The 15446-nt window shown below is 51.9% G+C and overlaps 1 protein-coding gene across 1 annotated transcript in view; it reads left to right on the plus strand.

Annotated features, from left to right (window-relative positions):
- Window positions 1–15446, plus strand: part of LOC130071250 (intermembrane lipid transfer protein VPS13B-like) — a 117797-nt gene that overhangs the window by 14843 nt on the left and 87508 nt on the right. The window contains exons 4-6 of the mRNA XM_056235946.1: window positions 1509–1712; window positions 5889–6009; window positions 6954–7097. Of these exons, the coding sequence (XP_056091921.1) occupies window positions 1509–1712; window positions 5889–6009; window positions 6954–7097 (469 nt within the window). The remainder of the gene's footprint in view (window positions 1–1508; window positions 1713–5888; window positions 6010–6953; window positions 7098–15446) is intronic.

Here is a 15446-nt window from a genome sequence, read left to right on the forward strand (position 1 = left end):
TATTCCCACAGCTCTCTCTCTCTCTCTCTCAGCTTGCTCGTCCTGCTGTCGACATGCGGCGAGTTACGGCTCTCAGGAGGGCAGAGGAGGCTCTGCGGTGACGATGATGATGATGATGATGTGTGTATGAGGATATTAAACTCTTATCAGTCTAATGGAGAACAGGCGTGTGTTTGGCCTGCAGGAAGGGCTGAGAACATGAGTGTGAGAACATGCTTCCAGCTTCACCATCATCATCATCACAGCCTGTCATTTCCAGCGTGTCCTGCGGAGCGGATCCGCACTCAACACCACGGTACCGTCTCTCCGCTGCTGCTCTCGCCACTAATTACTCTCATTTAGTTTAAATTAAATGTAATTGAGAATTTGAGTGTGGCAGTAAATCTCTGCTGTGCAGTTCTCGGTTCAGAGGCGACCGCAGCCTGTGTGGGTCATGATGTCATCAGACGTGAGTCAGGTGGTGTGAGAATCTCCTCGGGAGCTCGAAAGACAAACACACACGCTCACATGAGAAACTATCACACACTATATTTAGCATAAAGACAGATAAAGTTCAGCCGAAAATCATCATTCTGTCATCATTCACTCACCCTCATGTCGTTCAAACCTTCTGCGAAACACAAAAGAAAATATTTTGATGAAAGTCGATGGGGTCCAATGTTGTTTGGTTCCCAACATTTTTCAAAATATCAGAAGAAAGAAAGTCTTGTATGGCATGATGGAGAGTAAATGACAGAATGATGATTTCTTTGTCAACTATCACTATTTACATGATAATAATATAGCACACTTTATACACACTCATGAAGCACATATGTCTTGATGTGTGTAGTGTGTCGTCCTCCCGTGTGTCGCTGTGAATGTGATCGATCGCTGTCACCATAGAAACGGCTGAGTGATGCGTGTTGATGGAGTCTCTCAGTGAATATGTTTATGAACACTGGTGAGAAACATCAGATCTCCTCGAGCGCTCCGCACATCTGGAGGCGTTTAGGAACACAGGCCGTGTTTAAAGCAGCAGCGCAGCGGGCCAGAGCAAATAAACACATCACATCACTGCTGATGTCACACACACACATACTCACACACATGCACACACACGCGCACACACTCACGCACACACACACACACACACACACACACACACTCGCACACACACAAACACACACACACACACACTCACACACACAGCTACTATATTACACAGATCTGTGTGTGTGTGTGTATGTGCTGCTGCAGCATTGATCACACCTCACACTCTCAACTCTGTCAATTCAATTCAGAAAGCTTTATTGGCATGACAAAAACATAATTTTTAATTGCCAAAGCATTAAAACAATATGGAGTAATGCCTATGTAGAGAAAATAATAATTAAACTAAATAAATGGCTAGATATAGCAAAAAATAAATATATAGCAAAAAAATTATAATAATGAATAAAAGATTATAATACAAAAATCATGTAACAACTAAACTCTGTCTCTCTCTCTGTTTCTCTCTCTCTCAGGCGGGCGTTGAATCTGGGCGTGCTGCGTGACCCGGGGTCAGAGGTCGAGGACCGTCAGTATCAGATTGACCTCCAGTGCATCAACATGGGCACGGCTCACTGGGACGACCTGCGGCCGGAGCGTGAGGGGCCGAATGCCAGTTCTCCTGCAGACGCTGAGCGCAGCTCCCAGAATCCTGCGCTGGAGTGGAACATGGCCAGCAGGTGAGCCGCATCATAGAGCACTGAAGTCTGGGTAGTTTCTGGCGACCGCAGCTGATAAAGGTTCAGGACGATGAGCTCATACAGATGAAGAGAGACGCATTGAGACGGGGCGGGGCAACCTGTCACTCAAGGGAGATCCACCAATAGAAAACCACAACCATCCACCCATCCAATCAATTCCTCATGGACAAAATCCGGCTGACTACATCATGTGTTGTGGTCGTGTCTAGGCGCAGGTCCTCCATCTGATCTGGATACGGCCCGGATCCGGCTGACTACATCATGTGTTGTGGTCGTGTCTAGGCGCAGGTCCTCCATCTGATCTGGATACGGCCCGGATCCGGCTGACTACATCATGTGTTGTGGTCGTGTCTAGGCGCAGGTCCTCCATCTGATCTGGATACGGCTGACTACAGTTAACCTTGGAATAAGCAGAAAGACTAACATTAGCGTAGATGCCATTCTTCTTATGATGTAACGAGTACATCGGGTGTTGTAGGAAGTGTTCCCGTTTCCGGCTGACTACAAGTCAAGTCAAGTCATCTTCATTTATATAGCGCTTTTAACAATGAGTTGTTTCAAAGCAGCTTTACAGAGATAAACATATAATTTAAGGTAACAGATTGTTTTGGCGTTATAGCGGTTCTTGAATAATGTTACTTCCAGCTAAAGTTAACTTTGATTGATTCACCTCCGTCGAAATGATCAGACTTTAAACGCGAACCTGTGATTAACGCTGACGGCGTTCACATGCTCATTCAGAATTCTATAGTTATGTGCTTTTTAAAATATGTGCGCAGGTTTGTAATTCATACAACCCAGCCTAAACAAACTACTTTTCTTGCCTATAAATTTTGATACAGAATTTTGTTTTATTTTATCACTTCGGGGTACGCGAGCCGGAATTCACAGCGCTTTATCTGTAGAGTGGGAAAGGGATCCTCCATAGGGAGAGGATAGTGGATACTTCAGCACTGCATTGTCATCGGGTCCAGGCGAATCTCCTTCGTCAGATCTGGACACGGCCTGGATCCGGCAGGCTGCGGGAAAACCTCGGGATAAACAAAGACACTAATATTAGCGTAGATGCCATTCTTCTTATGATGTAGCGAGTACATCAAGATTTAAGGGAAGTGTCATCATGTACATCGTGTACATCATGCGTTGTGGTCGTGTCCAGGCGCAGGTCCTCCATCTGATCTGGATACGGCCCGGATCCGGCTGAGTACATCATGTGTTGTGGTCGTGTCTAGGCGCAGGTCCTGAATCTGATCTGGATACGGCCCGGATCCGGCTGACTACATCATGCGTTGTGGTCGTGTCTAGGCGCAGGTCCTCCATCTGATCTGGATACGGCCCGGATCCGGCTGACTACATCATGCGTTGTGGTCGTGTCTAGGCGCAGGTCCTGAATCTGATCTGGATACGGCCCGGATCCGGCTGACTACATCATGCGATGTGGTCGTGTCTAGGCGCAGGTCCTCCATCTGATCTGGATACAGCCCGGATCCGGCTGAGTACATCATTAGTTGTGGTCGTGTCTAGGCGCAGGTCCTGAATCTGATCTGGATACGGCCCGGATCCGGCTGACTACATCATGTGTTGTGGTCATGTCTAGGCGCAGGTCCTCCATCTGATCTGGATACGGCCCGGATCCGGCTGACTACATCATGCGTTGTGGTCGTGTCTAGGCACAGGTCCTCCATCTGATCTGGATACGGCCCGGATACGGCTGACTACATCATGCGTTGTGGTCGTGTCTAGGCGCAGCTCCTCCATCTGATCTGGATACGGCCCGGATCCGGCTGACTACATCATGCGTTGTGGTCGTGTCTAGGCACAGGTCCTCCATCTGATCTGGATACGGCCCGGATCCGGCTGACTACATCATGCGTTGTGGTCGTGTCCAGGCGCAGGTCCTCCATCTGATCTGGATACGGCCCGGATCCGGCTGAGTACATCATGTGTTGTGGTCGTGTCTAGGCGCAGGTCCTGAATCTGATCTGGATACGGCCCGGATCCGGCTGACTACATCATGCGTTGTGGTCGTGTCTAGGCGCAGGTCCTCCATCTGATCTGGATACGGCCCGGATCCGGCTGACTACATCATGCGTTGTGGTCGTGTCTAGGCGCAGGTCCTGAATCTGATCTGGATACGGCCCGGATCCGGCTGACTACATCATGCGATGTGGTCGTGTCTAGGCGCAGGTCCTCCATCTGATCTGGATACGGCCCGGATCCGGCTGAGTACATCATTAGTTGTGGTCGTGTCTAGGCGCAGGTCCTGAATCTGATCTGGATACGGCCCGGATCCGGCTGACTACATCATGTGTTGTGGTCATGTCTAGGCGCAGGTCCTCCATCTGATCTGGATACGGCCCGGATCCGGCTGACTACATCATGCGTTGTGGTCGTGTCTAGGCACAGGTCCTCCATCTGATCTGGATACGGCCCAGATACGGCTGACTACATCATGCGTTGTGGTCGTGTCTAGGCGCAGCTCCTCCATCTGATCTGGATACGGCCCGGATCCGGCTGACTACATCATGCGTTGTGGTCGTGTCTAGGCACAGGTCCTCCATCTGATCTGGATACGGCCCGAATCCGGCTGACTACATCATGCGTCGTGGTCGTGTCTAGGCACAGGTCCTCCATCTGATCTGGATACGGCCCGGATACGGCTGAGTACATCATGCGTTGTGGTCGTGTCTAGGCGCAGCTCCTCCATCTGATCTGGATACGGCCCGGATCCGGCTGACTACATCATGCGTTGTGGTCGTGTCTAGGCACAGGTCCTCCATCTGATCTGGATACGGCCCGAATCCGGCTGACTACATTATGCGTCGTGGTCGTGTCTAGGCACAGGTCCTCCATCATCTGATCTGGATACGGCCCGGATCCGGCTGACTACATCATGCGTTGTGGTCGTGTCTAGGCGCAGGTCCTCCATTTGATCTGGATACGGCCCGGATCTGGCTGACTACATCATGCGTTGTGGTCGTGTCTAGGCGCAGGTCCACCATCATCTGATCTGGATACGGCCCGGATACGGCTGACTACAGTAAACCTTGGAATAAGCAGAAAGACTAACATTAGCGTAGATGCCATTCTTCTTATGATGTAACGAGTACATCGGGTGTTGTAGGAAGTGTTCCCGGTTCCGGCTGACCTAATCTATGCAGCCTAACAATCATCTAACTGATTTGAATAATAGAAATGTATAATGTTCTATGTGTATGCTAGGTCAAAGAGATGTGTTTGTAGTCTAGCTTTGAACTGACAGAGTGTGTCTGCTTCCCGGACAATGTTAGGAAGACTGTTCCAGAGTTTAGGTGCTAAATAGGAAAGTGATCTACCGCCAGCAGTCGATTTTGATATGCTAGGTATTCATGTACAGCAGCCGAAAGATCACATGATCCCCTGACAGGAAGTAGAATATGTATACTAGTCAACAGCGTTAGTCCTGCACGGGTGGTTTTCAGCTCAGGTCATGTGATCTCTCTGGCACCTGTTCAGGTAACAGGATCCGCTCTCGGCTCTTCAGTGGAAACGCTCCAATCGTGTGCCGGCAGTAATCCCAGAGTTCCCTGCATCTAATCCACTGGCCACCATAAATATTAGAGGCTTCGCTGTTTGATTGTTTTAATAGTAGCAGATGTGGCACCTTATAAAGTGCCGCATGTTTGTTTTACTGCCCACAAATGTTCTCAGAGATCCGATCGGAGTTCATGTGTGGGAGCGGGAGCGTGGGAGCCGTGCGTGCACGTGAGAGTGTGTGTGTGTGTGTGTGTGTGTGTTTGTACCTACTTAATCATATTTTGGGGACAAATTTGTACCCAGAAGTGAGCTAAACTTTTTGGCGACATGTGAAAAACATAAAAAATAAAGTAAATACAGTTTTATAATTGTAAAAATACAGAAAGTTTTCTGTCAGGGTTACAGTATTAATAACTAGCAACATAGAAACAACAGAAATGTGTTTAATGTGTGGGTTCAGAGAGTAGAGTGTGTTCTCTGATAAACAACATTAATGATGTTGATTCATGTTTCGAGTTTGTGTCCTCCTTTGAGTTTGTTTATGAGATGTTTTTGAAGGTTTGATGAAGGTTCAGTGCTGTGAGACTCACAGACAATTATAGAGACACTGAATGTGTGTGTGTGTGTGTGTGTTTGCAGTATCCGACGGCAGCAGGAGAAGCGAGTGATCCTGTCGCCGATCATCACAGATTTCTCTGTGCGAATCACAGCAGCTCCAGCTGTAATTTACCGGAAGCCTCTGGATCATGGCCCAGCGGAGGTACGTGTGTGTGTGTGTGTGTGTGTGCGTGTCTCTCTGTGTGTGTGTGCGTGTGTGTGTGTGTGTGTGTGTGTGTGTGTGTGTGTCTGTGTGTGTGTGTGTGTGTGTGTGTGTGTGTGTGTGTGTGTGTGTGTGTGTGTGTGTGTGTGTGTGTGTGTGTGAGTGTTTTGGGAATATTTGAGCTGAGACAAACAGTTTTTCGGCTTTTGCACAGTAATGCTTCGGCCGTGTGTTTGTTTGCTTTAGTAAAGTTCCATATTTGACCTTAAATACTGGAAATCACTAAACAAACAGCCACTGAATTCACTTTACTCAAACCTGGAAAGAGAATGAGCATCAGGACAGTTATTCAGTGTCTGCAGCTTTAAAAGCTTTAAGTTTGTTCGCAGTCGTCAGATGCCTGTTTAATTCCTGCAGGAAGATTTACGCTTTTCAGGTTTAGTGTTATGGTTAGCGTTAACAGCTTTACAATTATTATAGCCTTCATATTCAGTGATATTAGTGATCTGACTGCACTGACACTATCAGATGAGAACAGAACTCGATCTGAGTAATGACTCTCTCTTCTTCTGTAGAGCTGCTTCACTCCTGACTCTAAGTTTGTCTCATATTTGATGAAGTTTCGTCAGTGATTCTGTTATTCTCCTGTTTATTACAGTAAAGCTGCCCTGTAACGATCTGTACTGTATAAAGCTGTAGAAATAAAGGTCTGTTTAGTGGCAGCTTCAGTTAAACGAGCTCGCTCTCTCGTCCCAGCATGCTCTCTGTCAGTGTGGTGTTCTGTGTGTGATGATCAGCTGACCGTCATCTCCCTTCCCCCCTCTCCCTCTCTCTCTCTCTCTCTCTCTCTCTCCCTCTCTCTCTCTCTCTCTCTCTCTCTCTCTCTCTCTCTCTCTCTCTCTCTCTCTCTCTCTCTCTCTCTCTCTCTCTCTCTCTCTCTGCAGGAGGTGGTGGTGTGTGGCCACAGTCTGGAGATGAACATCACGTCCAGTCTGGATCTGTTTCTCAGCGCGTCTCAGGTTCAGTTACTGCAGCAGCTCCTGCAGGACAACGTGGGGCAGACGACCTGCGACTCGACCACTGCAGACGTACGGGAACGCACACACACACACACACACTCACTCACTCACACACACACACACTCACACAGGTTTGTCTGTTTGTCTGTCTGTCTAGTGTGAGTGAGTGTCTTGAGGTGCTGATGTATGTCTGGTCTCCTCTTTCCATCATGCTCTAGTGTTTACAGAGGAGAGGGGCTCGGCGCCTCAATAAAAGCCTCTCTCACACACTCTAATGGAACGGCATGTAAAAATATTTACGGCAGTGGCCTGTGTGAGGATGGAGGAGAGCGCCTGTCTCTCTCTCTGTGTGTGTGTGTGTGTGTGTCTCTCTCTCTCGCTCTTTCTGTCTCTCTCTCTGTATCTCTGTTTCTCTCTCTCTTTCTCTCTCTTTCTCTCTCTCTTTGTCTGATGTGCAGCTAAAAGCATCTGATCGTGGAGTGCCGTTGACATGCTAGCGCTCAAACACACACACACATCCTGCTGAATAAACAGCACGCACTCATCACATAAACACACACTGAACGCTGATAGAGCGACACACACATCGGTGTAGCGTCTGGGAAACACGCGGCGTCTGGTTTCTCGTGTCGTGTCGAGTGTGTCTCGGGTGTGTGTGGAGCTGAGACGCATCTGGTTCTGATTGTGGGAGTGATGTTGGGCTGAATCATCTCTGCCTCCCTACAGATCCAGAGCGTCACTACCCAGAGTTCACCTGGGTTCAGGACATGAGGTTTAACAGCCTCGTGTGTGTGTGTGTGTTTAATCCACGCCAGAGCGCCCTCCAGTGGCCACACACTCCGTTCTCTCAGTGTTCAGAGGGACAGAGTCCCTGTCGTGTGTCTGAAGAGTCTGGCTAAGAGCCTGAATAAAACACATCTGTGTTAATGACAGACACACACCTGAGGAAGACGACACACACACCTGAGGAAGACGGCACACACCTGAGGAATACGACACACACCTGAGGAAGACGACACACACTTGAGGAAGACCACACACACACCTGAGGAAGACCACACAGCTGAGGAAGACAACACACACCTGAGGAAGACTACACACACCTGAGGAAGACTGCACACACCTGAGGAAGACGACACACACCTGAGGAAGACGACACACACACACACACACCTGAGGAAGACGACACACACACACACCTGAGGAAGACGACGCACCTGATCCCTCGCTCTGCTCCTGATGTGGATCACAGGCGAGTTCTGTTCTGATCCGCTGTCCTGTTACTCGTGTAAAGGAGAAACTCTCCTGATTCCGCATGGGTTCACCCGAGGTCGTGGAGCTGCTGAAGCTCAGGCTGGTGTTCTCCAGGGGTCAGACGTTACGCGGCTCTGACCTCTGATCCCTCTCGCTTACACGCGCCGGGAAGGTCACGTGTGTTTTCTTTCTCTCGCCTGCGTTTGGCTGCTAAACATCTGCGGAGTCAGAGTTTCTCTGCGGCTAATCTCAAATATTTGTGCGCTCTCAGGGTTGGTGTTTTTAGCCTTCCAGTCTGTGTTATGAAACCCGATCGTTCTCTTTTCTCCCGGTGCTCGCTGACCCTCGTACCAGAATCAACTGATAATTGACAGCCAGTCAAAACAGTTCACCTGAATCCAGCGGCGTGGCATATTCCCCGATCCACCTCAGAAACCGGATCTGTTTGAGATCAGTAGCAGCTGAGGCGTTCGCTCATAACGCTTTGGCAAAATTGGCGTGAAACCCCAGATAAAATCATCAGGCGCAGAATTACATTGAAGAGAAACAAATCCGTCTGAGAGTCGGGCCGTCTGACCCGCGGCTCTGGTTTCAGCTCAGGTGCCCGAGGGCAAACGGGGAACGCATGTTAACTCAGGCCGGGTCGAGGAGAGAAAACACGTCTTCCACCTGTATAAGCAGAACCACAGGTTTAGAATAACAGGTGAGAGGAGCGAGTTCAGCTGCGCACGGATCTCCACCGGATGAAGACCTTCAGACGGATGATTTCAGGAAAGGCCCACTTGTTTGATTATTAAATATTTTGGCTAATTTGATTATGCTTTCAACTACCAATAAGAGTACTATACTTTGTGTATTCATACATTTTTATTTTATTTTATATATATTTTATTTTATTTTATTTTTATATTGTATGTTTAAAATGTGTAGTTATTTTTATTTGATCAATTTAATTTCTTATATTGTATTTTTATTTGTAATTATTTTTATTGTATTTTATTTTATTGTATTTTTTTATATTGTATTTTTATTTGTAATAATTTTTATTGTATTTTATTTTATTGTATTTTTTTATATTGTATTTTTATTTGTAATTATTTTCTTCTTTTTTATTTAGTTCCCCCCCCCATAACATTTTTTTTTGTATTCTATTTTATTTTATACTTGTAAAATGTAATCATCTTTATTTTGTTTTAACGCTAAGCTCATAGCATCTATTCCCAGTGAATGCATCTAGTTAGTTTAGTTTTCACTAGCATTCACTCTATCTTTGTTAGTTTTAGTTTAACTGTTGTTTTCAGTTTATTTTGTGTTTTAGTGTTTTAGGTCTGACATTAAGTCATGAAATTATTATTTTTTTTAATTAAGTCATTTATTTTCATTCCTTTTTTGATTTCATCAATCAGAAATGTTTGCATGCACAGAAGAGGCTCAGAAAGGCCTGATGGTCGTGGTGTCGTCGTTCTGGCGGCCACTGGTGCTGATGGTCGTGGTGTCGTCGTTCTGGCGGCCGCTGGTGCTGATGGTCGTGGTGTCGTCGTTCTGGCGGCCGCTGGTGCTGATGGTCGTGGTGTCGTCGTTCTGGCGGCCACTGGTGCTGATGGTCGTGGTGTCGTCGTTCTGGCGGCCACTGGTGCTGATGGTCGTGGTGTCGTCGTTCTGGCGGCCGCTGGTGCTGATGGTCGTGGTGTCGTCGTTCTGGCGGCCACTGGTGCTGATGGTCGTGGTGTCGTCGTTCTGGCGGCCACTGGTGCTGATGGTCGTGGTGTCATCGTTCTGGCGGCCGCTGGTGCTGATGGTCGTGGTGTCGTCGTTCTGGCGGCCGCTGGTGCTGATGGTCGTGGTGTCATCGTTCTGGCGGCCACTGGTGCTGATGGTCGTGGTGTCGTCGTTCTGGCGGCCACTGGTGCTGATGGTCGTGGTGTCATCGTTCTGGCGGCCACTGGTGCTGATGGTCGTGGTGTCGTCGTTCTGGCGGCCGCTGGTGCTGATGGTCGTGGCCGCTGGTGCTGATGGTCGTGGTGTCGTCGTTCTGGCGGCCGCTGGTGCTGATGGTCGTGGTGTCATCGTTCTGGCGGCCACTGGTGCTGATGGTCGTGGTGTCGTCGTTCTGGCGGCCACTGGTGCTGATGGTCGTGGTGTCGTCGTTCTGGCGGCCACTGGTGCTGATGGTCGTGGCCGCTGGTGCTGATGGTCGTGGTGTCGTCGTTCTGGCGGCCGCTGGTGCTGATGGTCGTGGTGTCGTCGTTCTGGCGGCCACTGGTGCTGATGGTCGTGGCCGCTGGTGCTGATGGTCGTGGTGTCGTCGTTCTGGCGGCCGCTGGTGCTGATGGTCGTGGTGTCGTCGTTCTGGCGACCACTGGTGCTGATGGTCGTGGTGTCGTCGTTCTGGCGGCCACTGGTGCTGATGGTCGTGGCCGCTGGTGCTGATGGTCGTGGTGTCGTCGTTCTGGCGGCCACTGGTGCTGATGGTCGTGGCCGCTGGTGCTGATGGTCGTGGTGTCGTCGTTCTGGCGGCCACTGGTGCTGATGGGAATGTGTCGTCGTTCTGGCGGCCGCTGGTGCTGATGGTCGTGGTGTCGTCGTTCTGGCGGCCACTGGTGCTGATGGTCGTGGTGTCGTCGTTCTGGCGGCCGCTGGTGCTGATGGTCGTGGTGTCGTCGTTCTGGCGGCCACTGGTGCTGATGGTCGTGGTGTCGTCGTTCTGGCGGCCGCTGGTGCTGATGGTCGTGGTGTCGTCGTTCTGGCGGCCACTGGTGGTGATGGTCGTGGTGTCGTCGTTCTGGCGGCCGCTGGTGCTGATGGTCGTGGTGTCGTCGTTCTGGCGGCCGCTGGTGCTGATGGTCGTGGTGTCGTCGTTCTGGCGGCCGCTGGTGCTGATGGTCGTGGTGTCGTCGTTCTGGCGGCCGCTGGTGCTGATGGTCGTGGTGTCATCGTTCTGGCGGCCACTGGTGCTGATGGTCGTGGTGTCATCGTTCTGGCGGCCGCTGGTGCTGATGGTCGTGGCCGCTGGTGCTGATGGTCGTGGTGTCGTCGTTCTGGCGGCCGCTGGTGCTGATGGTCGTGGTGTCATCGTTCTGGCGGCCACTGGTGCTGATGGTCGTGGTGTCATCGTTCTGGCGGCCGCTGGTGCTGATGGTCGTGGTGTCATCGTTCTGGCGGCCGCTGGTGCTGATGGTCGTGGCCGCTGGTGCTGATGGTCGTGGTGTCGTCGTTCTGGCGGCCGCTGGTGCTGATGGTCGTGGTGTCGTCGTTCTGGCGGCCACTGGTGCTGATGGTCGTGGTGTCGTCGTTCTGGCGGCCGCTGGTGCTGATGGTCGTGGTGTCGTCGTTCTGGCGGCCGCTGGTGCTGATGGTCGTGGTGTCGTCGTTCTGGCGGCCGCTGGTGCTGATGGTCGTGGTGTCGTCGTTCTGGCGGCCACTGGTGCTGATGGGAATGTGTCGTCGTTCTGGCGGCCGCTGGTGCTGATGGTCGTGGTGTCATCGTTCTGGCGGCCGCTGGTGCTGATGGTCGTGGTGTCATCGTTCTGGCGGCCGCTGGTGCTGATGGTCGTGGTGTCGTCGTTCTGGCGGCCACTGGTGCTGATGGTCGTGGCCGCTGGTGCTGATGGTCGTGGTGTCGTCGTTCTGGCGGCCGCTGGTGCTGATGGTCGTGGCCGCTGGTGCTGATGGTCGTGGTGTCGTCGTTTTGGCGGCCACTGGTGCTGATGGTCGTGGTGTCGTCGTTCTGGCGGCCACTGGTGCTGATGGTCATGGTGTCGTCGTTCTGGCGGCCGCTGGTGCTGATGGTCGTGGTGTCGTCGTTCTGGCGGCCACTGGTGCTGATGGTCGTGGTTTCGTCGTTCTGGCGGCCGCTGGTGCTGATGGTCGTGGTGTCATCGTTCTGGCGGCCGCTGGTGCTGATGGTCGTGGTGTCATCGTTCTGGCGGCCGCTGGTGCTGATGGTCGTGGTGTCGTCGTTCTGGCGGCCACTGGTGCTGATGGTCGTGGCCGCTGGTGCTGATGGTCGTGGTGTCGTCGTTCTGGCGGCCGCTGGTGCTGATGGTCGTGGCCGCTGGTGCTGATGGTCGTGGTGTCGTCGTTCTGGCGGCCACTGGTGCTGATGGTCGTGGTGTCGTCGTTCTGGCGGCCACTGGTGCTGATGGTCGTGGTGTCGTCGTTCTGGCGGCCGCTGGTGCTGATGGTCGTGGTGTCGTCGTTCTGGCGGCCACTGGTGCTGATGGTCGTGGTGTCGTCGTTCTGGCGGCCGCTGGTGCTGATGGTCGTGGTGTCGTCGTTCTGGCGGCCGCTGGTGCTGATGGTCGTGGTGTCGTCGTTCTGGCGGCCACTGGTGCTGATGGGAATGTGTCGTCGTTCTGGCGGCCGCTGGTGCTGATGGTTGTGGTGTCGTCGTTCTGCCGGCGCTGGTGCTGATGGTCGTGGTGTCATCGTTCTGGCGGCCGCTGGTGCTGATGGTCGTGGTGTCATCGTTCTGGCGGCCACTGGTGCTGATGGTCGTGGTGTCGTCGTTCTGGCGGCCGCTGGTGCTGATGGTCGTGGCCGCTGGTGCTGATGGTCGTGGTGTCGTCGTTCTGGCGGCCACTGGTGCTGATGGTCGTGGCCGCTGGTGCTGATGGTCGTGGTGTCGTCGTTCTGGCGGCCGCTGGTGCTGATGGTCGTGGTGTCGTCGTTCTGGCGGCCACTGGTGCTGATGGTCATGGCCGTGGTGCTGATGGTCGTGGTGTCGTCGTTCTGGCGGCCACTGGTGCTGATAGGAATTTGTCGTCGTTCTGGCGGCCGCTGGTGCTGATGGTCGTGGTGTCGTCGTTCTGGCGGCCGCTGGTGCTGATGGTCGTGGTGTCGTCGTTCTGGCGGCCGCTGGTGCTGATGGTCGTGGTGTCGTCGTTCTGGCGGCCACTGGTGCTGATGGGAATGTGTCGTCGTTCTGGCGGCCGCTGGTGCTGATGGTCGTGGTGTCATCGTTCTGGCGGCCGCTGGTGCTGATGGTCGTGGTGTCGTTGTTCTGGCGGCCGCTGGTGCTGATGGTCGTGGTGTCGTCGTTCTGGCGGCCGCTGGTGCTGATGGTCGTGGTGTCGTCGTTCTGGCGGCCACTGGTGCTGATGGTCGTGGTGTCGTCGTTCTGGCGGCCGCTGGTGCTGATGGTCGTGGTGTCTTCGTTCTGGCGGCCGCTGGTGCTGATGGTCGTGGTGTCATCGTTCTGGCGGCCACTGGTGCTGATGGTCGTGGTGTCATCGTTCTGGTGGCCGCTGGTGCTGATGGTCGTGGTGTCATCGTTCTGGCGGCCGCTGGTGCTGATGGGAATGTGTTGTCGTCGTTCTGGCAGCCGCTGGTGCTGATGGGAATGTGTTGTCGTCGTTCTGGCGACCGCTGGTGCTGATGGGAATGTGTTTGGTAACGCAGTGTTTTGTTGTGTGGTTTTCGAGCGAGCTGCAGATGAAATGAGTTGGAGTGGTCTCTCGTCTCGGTCTCGCTGTAAACAGTGTCTGCCAGCGGCCCTACGCCTCAGTGGACGGGGAATAACTCTAGCGCTGGACTGCGGTCTCAGAGACACCTGGAGCCCGTCTCCTCTTCACCTCTCGCTCACCCTGAGCTCCTCACAGGCTGTTTGTCCTCACCGTAACCAAAGCAAGCGTCCCCGGGGCCGAGAGGGGCGTCATGACCTCACGAGACGTGTGTGTTTGAGGCCCGAGGGACGTCATGACCTCACGAGACGCGTGTGTTTGAGGCCCGAGGGACGTCATGACATCACGAGACTCGCGTGTGTGTTTGAGGCCGGAGAGGGACGTCATGACCTCATGGAGGTGTGTGTGTGTTTAAGGCCCAGCTCACCGAGGTCACATGGCTGTTGGTGAAGCGCTGGTAAACTGAGCGTAGAGTTGATGATGGCTATCGGGACCTCAGGATGGTCAGGCTTCCGAAATCTTAAGTTTCTCACCTCTTAAATGAGTGATAATTTACTCTTCTGTGGAACACAAAAGTAGATGTTCAGCAGAATGTTTACGCTGCTCTTTTCCAGGCCGTAAAGGTCCGGTGTAACACTGATAACAAACCCAAGTTTATGTCACGCAGCTTTCAGATCAAAAAATATCATCCTCTGTGATCCACAGGTTTGGAATGACATGAGGGCGAGCAATTGATGAGATAATGTCCTTTAATATGGTGTATGAATGCCTTACAGTGATTGAAATGAATTTAGTTGGAAATGATTGACACGCTGGAATGATTGTGAGTTTGACGTGCGTTTGCATGATGTTGAGCTGATTTGTTCTGTCAGCAGTCTGTCACCTGCGGCTGACCCCTGACCTCTGACCCCTGGAGTGCACCGTGTGGAAGGCTTGTTCATTCTCAGCTCATTGAACATGAATGTGGGGTAAATGATGCCGGATTCCCAGTGGTTTTGCCAGCAGAACCGGCACCAGTGACTCATCGGTCTCGGATCCGACAGACCCGAGCGGTTTTACTTTACTGGCGCGTTTTTCAGGGTCCCTGGTGTGTGTGTGCTCCTGCAGGCCTGATGTGTGTGTGCTCTTGCAGGCCTGATGTGTGTGTGCTCCTGCAGGCCTGATGTGTGTGTGCTCCTCAGTGAGTTATGCTGCAGAACTGACCCGCTGAGATCCGCCCGTGTCGGTCCTGTGGTTGAGCTGTCGCTGTGAGCTCGGCGCTCTGGGCTTTGATGCTTGTCTCTGAGCGACTGCGACTGCGTTCCTCCCAGAACACTGAAGCCGCGGCGCTTTAAACGCTCACTTTAAACGCTTTTGTTTTCTTCAAAGGGAGTCTCAGATTTGAGGAGAACATTCTCTGGCGCTGAGCTCTGAACACATGAGCGTCAGTGTAGTTTCTGAACTGAACCTGACCCTGACCCTGTGTGTGTGTGTGTGTGTGTGTGTGTGTGTGTGTGTGTGTGTGTGTGTGTGTGTCACTGAACACGTCACATTTTCATGCCATACATCCAGCGAAGCCCCACCCACTGCAGTGCCTCAGATATTTTGAGCTTGTTTGTTATTTTTTAATTGTTGGTTTGTTTGCTTATGATTACTGTGGCCAGTTGCATAAACTACTTAGACTCGTCTTAGAAGTTAGAGGTCATTCACACAGAAAACGCTTTTGCAGTTAAAAACAACAGACGCAGGTCAGTAAAACAAAAAAAGCAAAAGCAAAAACTAT

The sequence above is a fragment of the Rhinichthys klamathensis genome, unplaced genomic scaffold (genome assembly GCF_029890125.1).
Source record: "Rhinichthys klamathensis goyatoka isolate OS25496 unplaced genomic scaffold, OSU_Roscu_1.1 h1tg000434l_1, whole genome shotgun sequence".
NCBI lineage: Eukaryota > Metazoa > Chordata > Actinopteri > Cypriniformes > Leuciscidae > Rhinichthys > Rhinichthys klamathensis.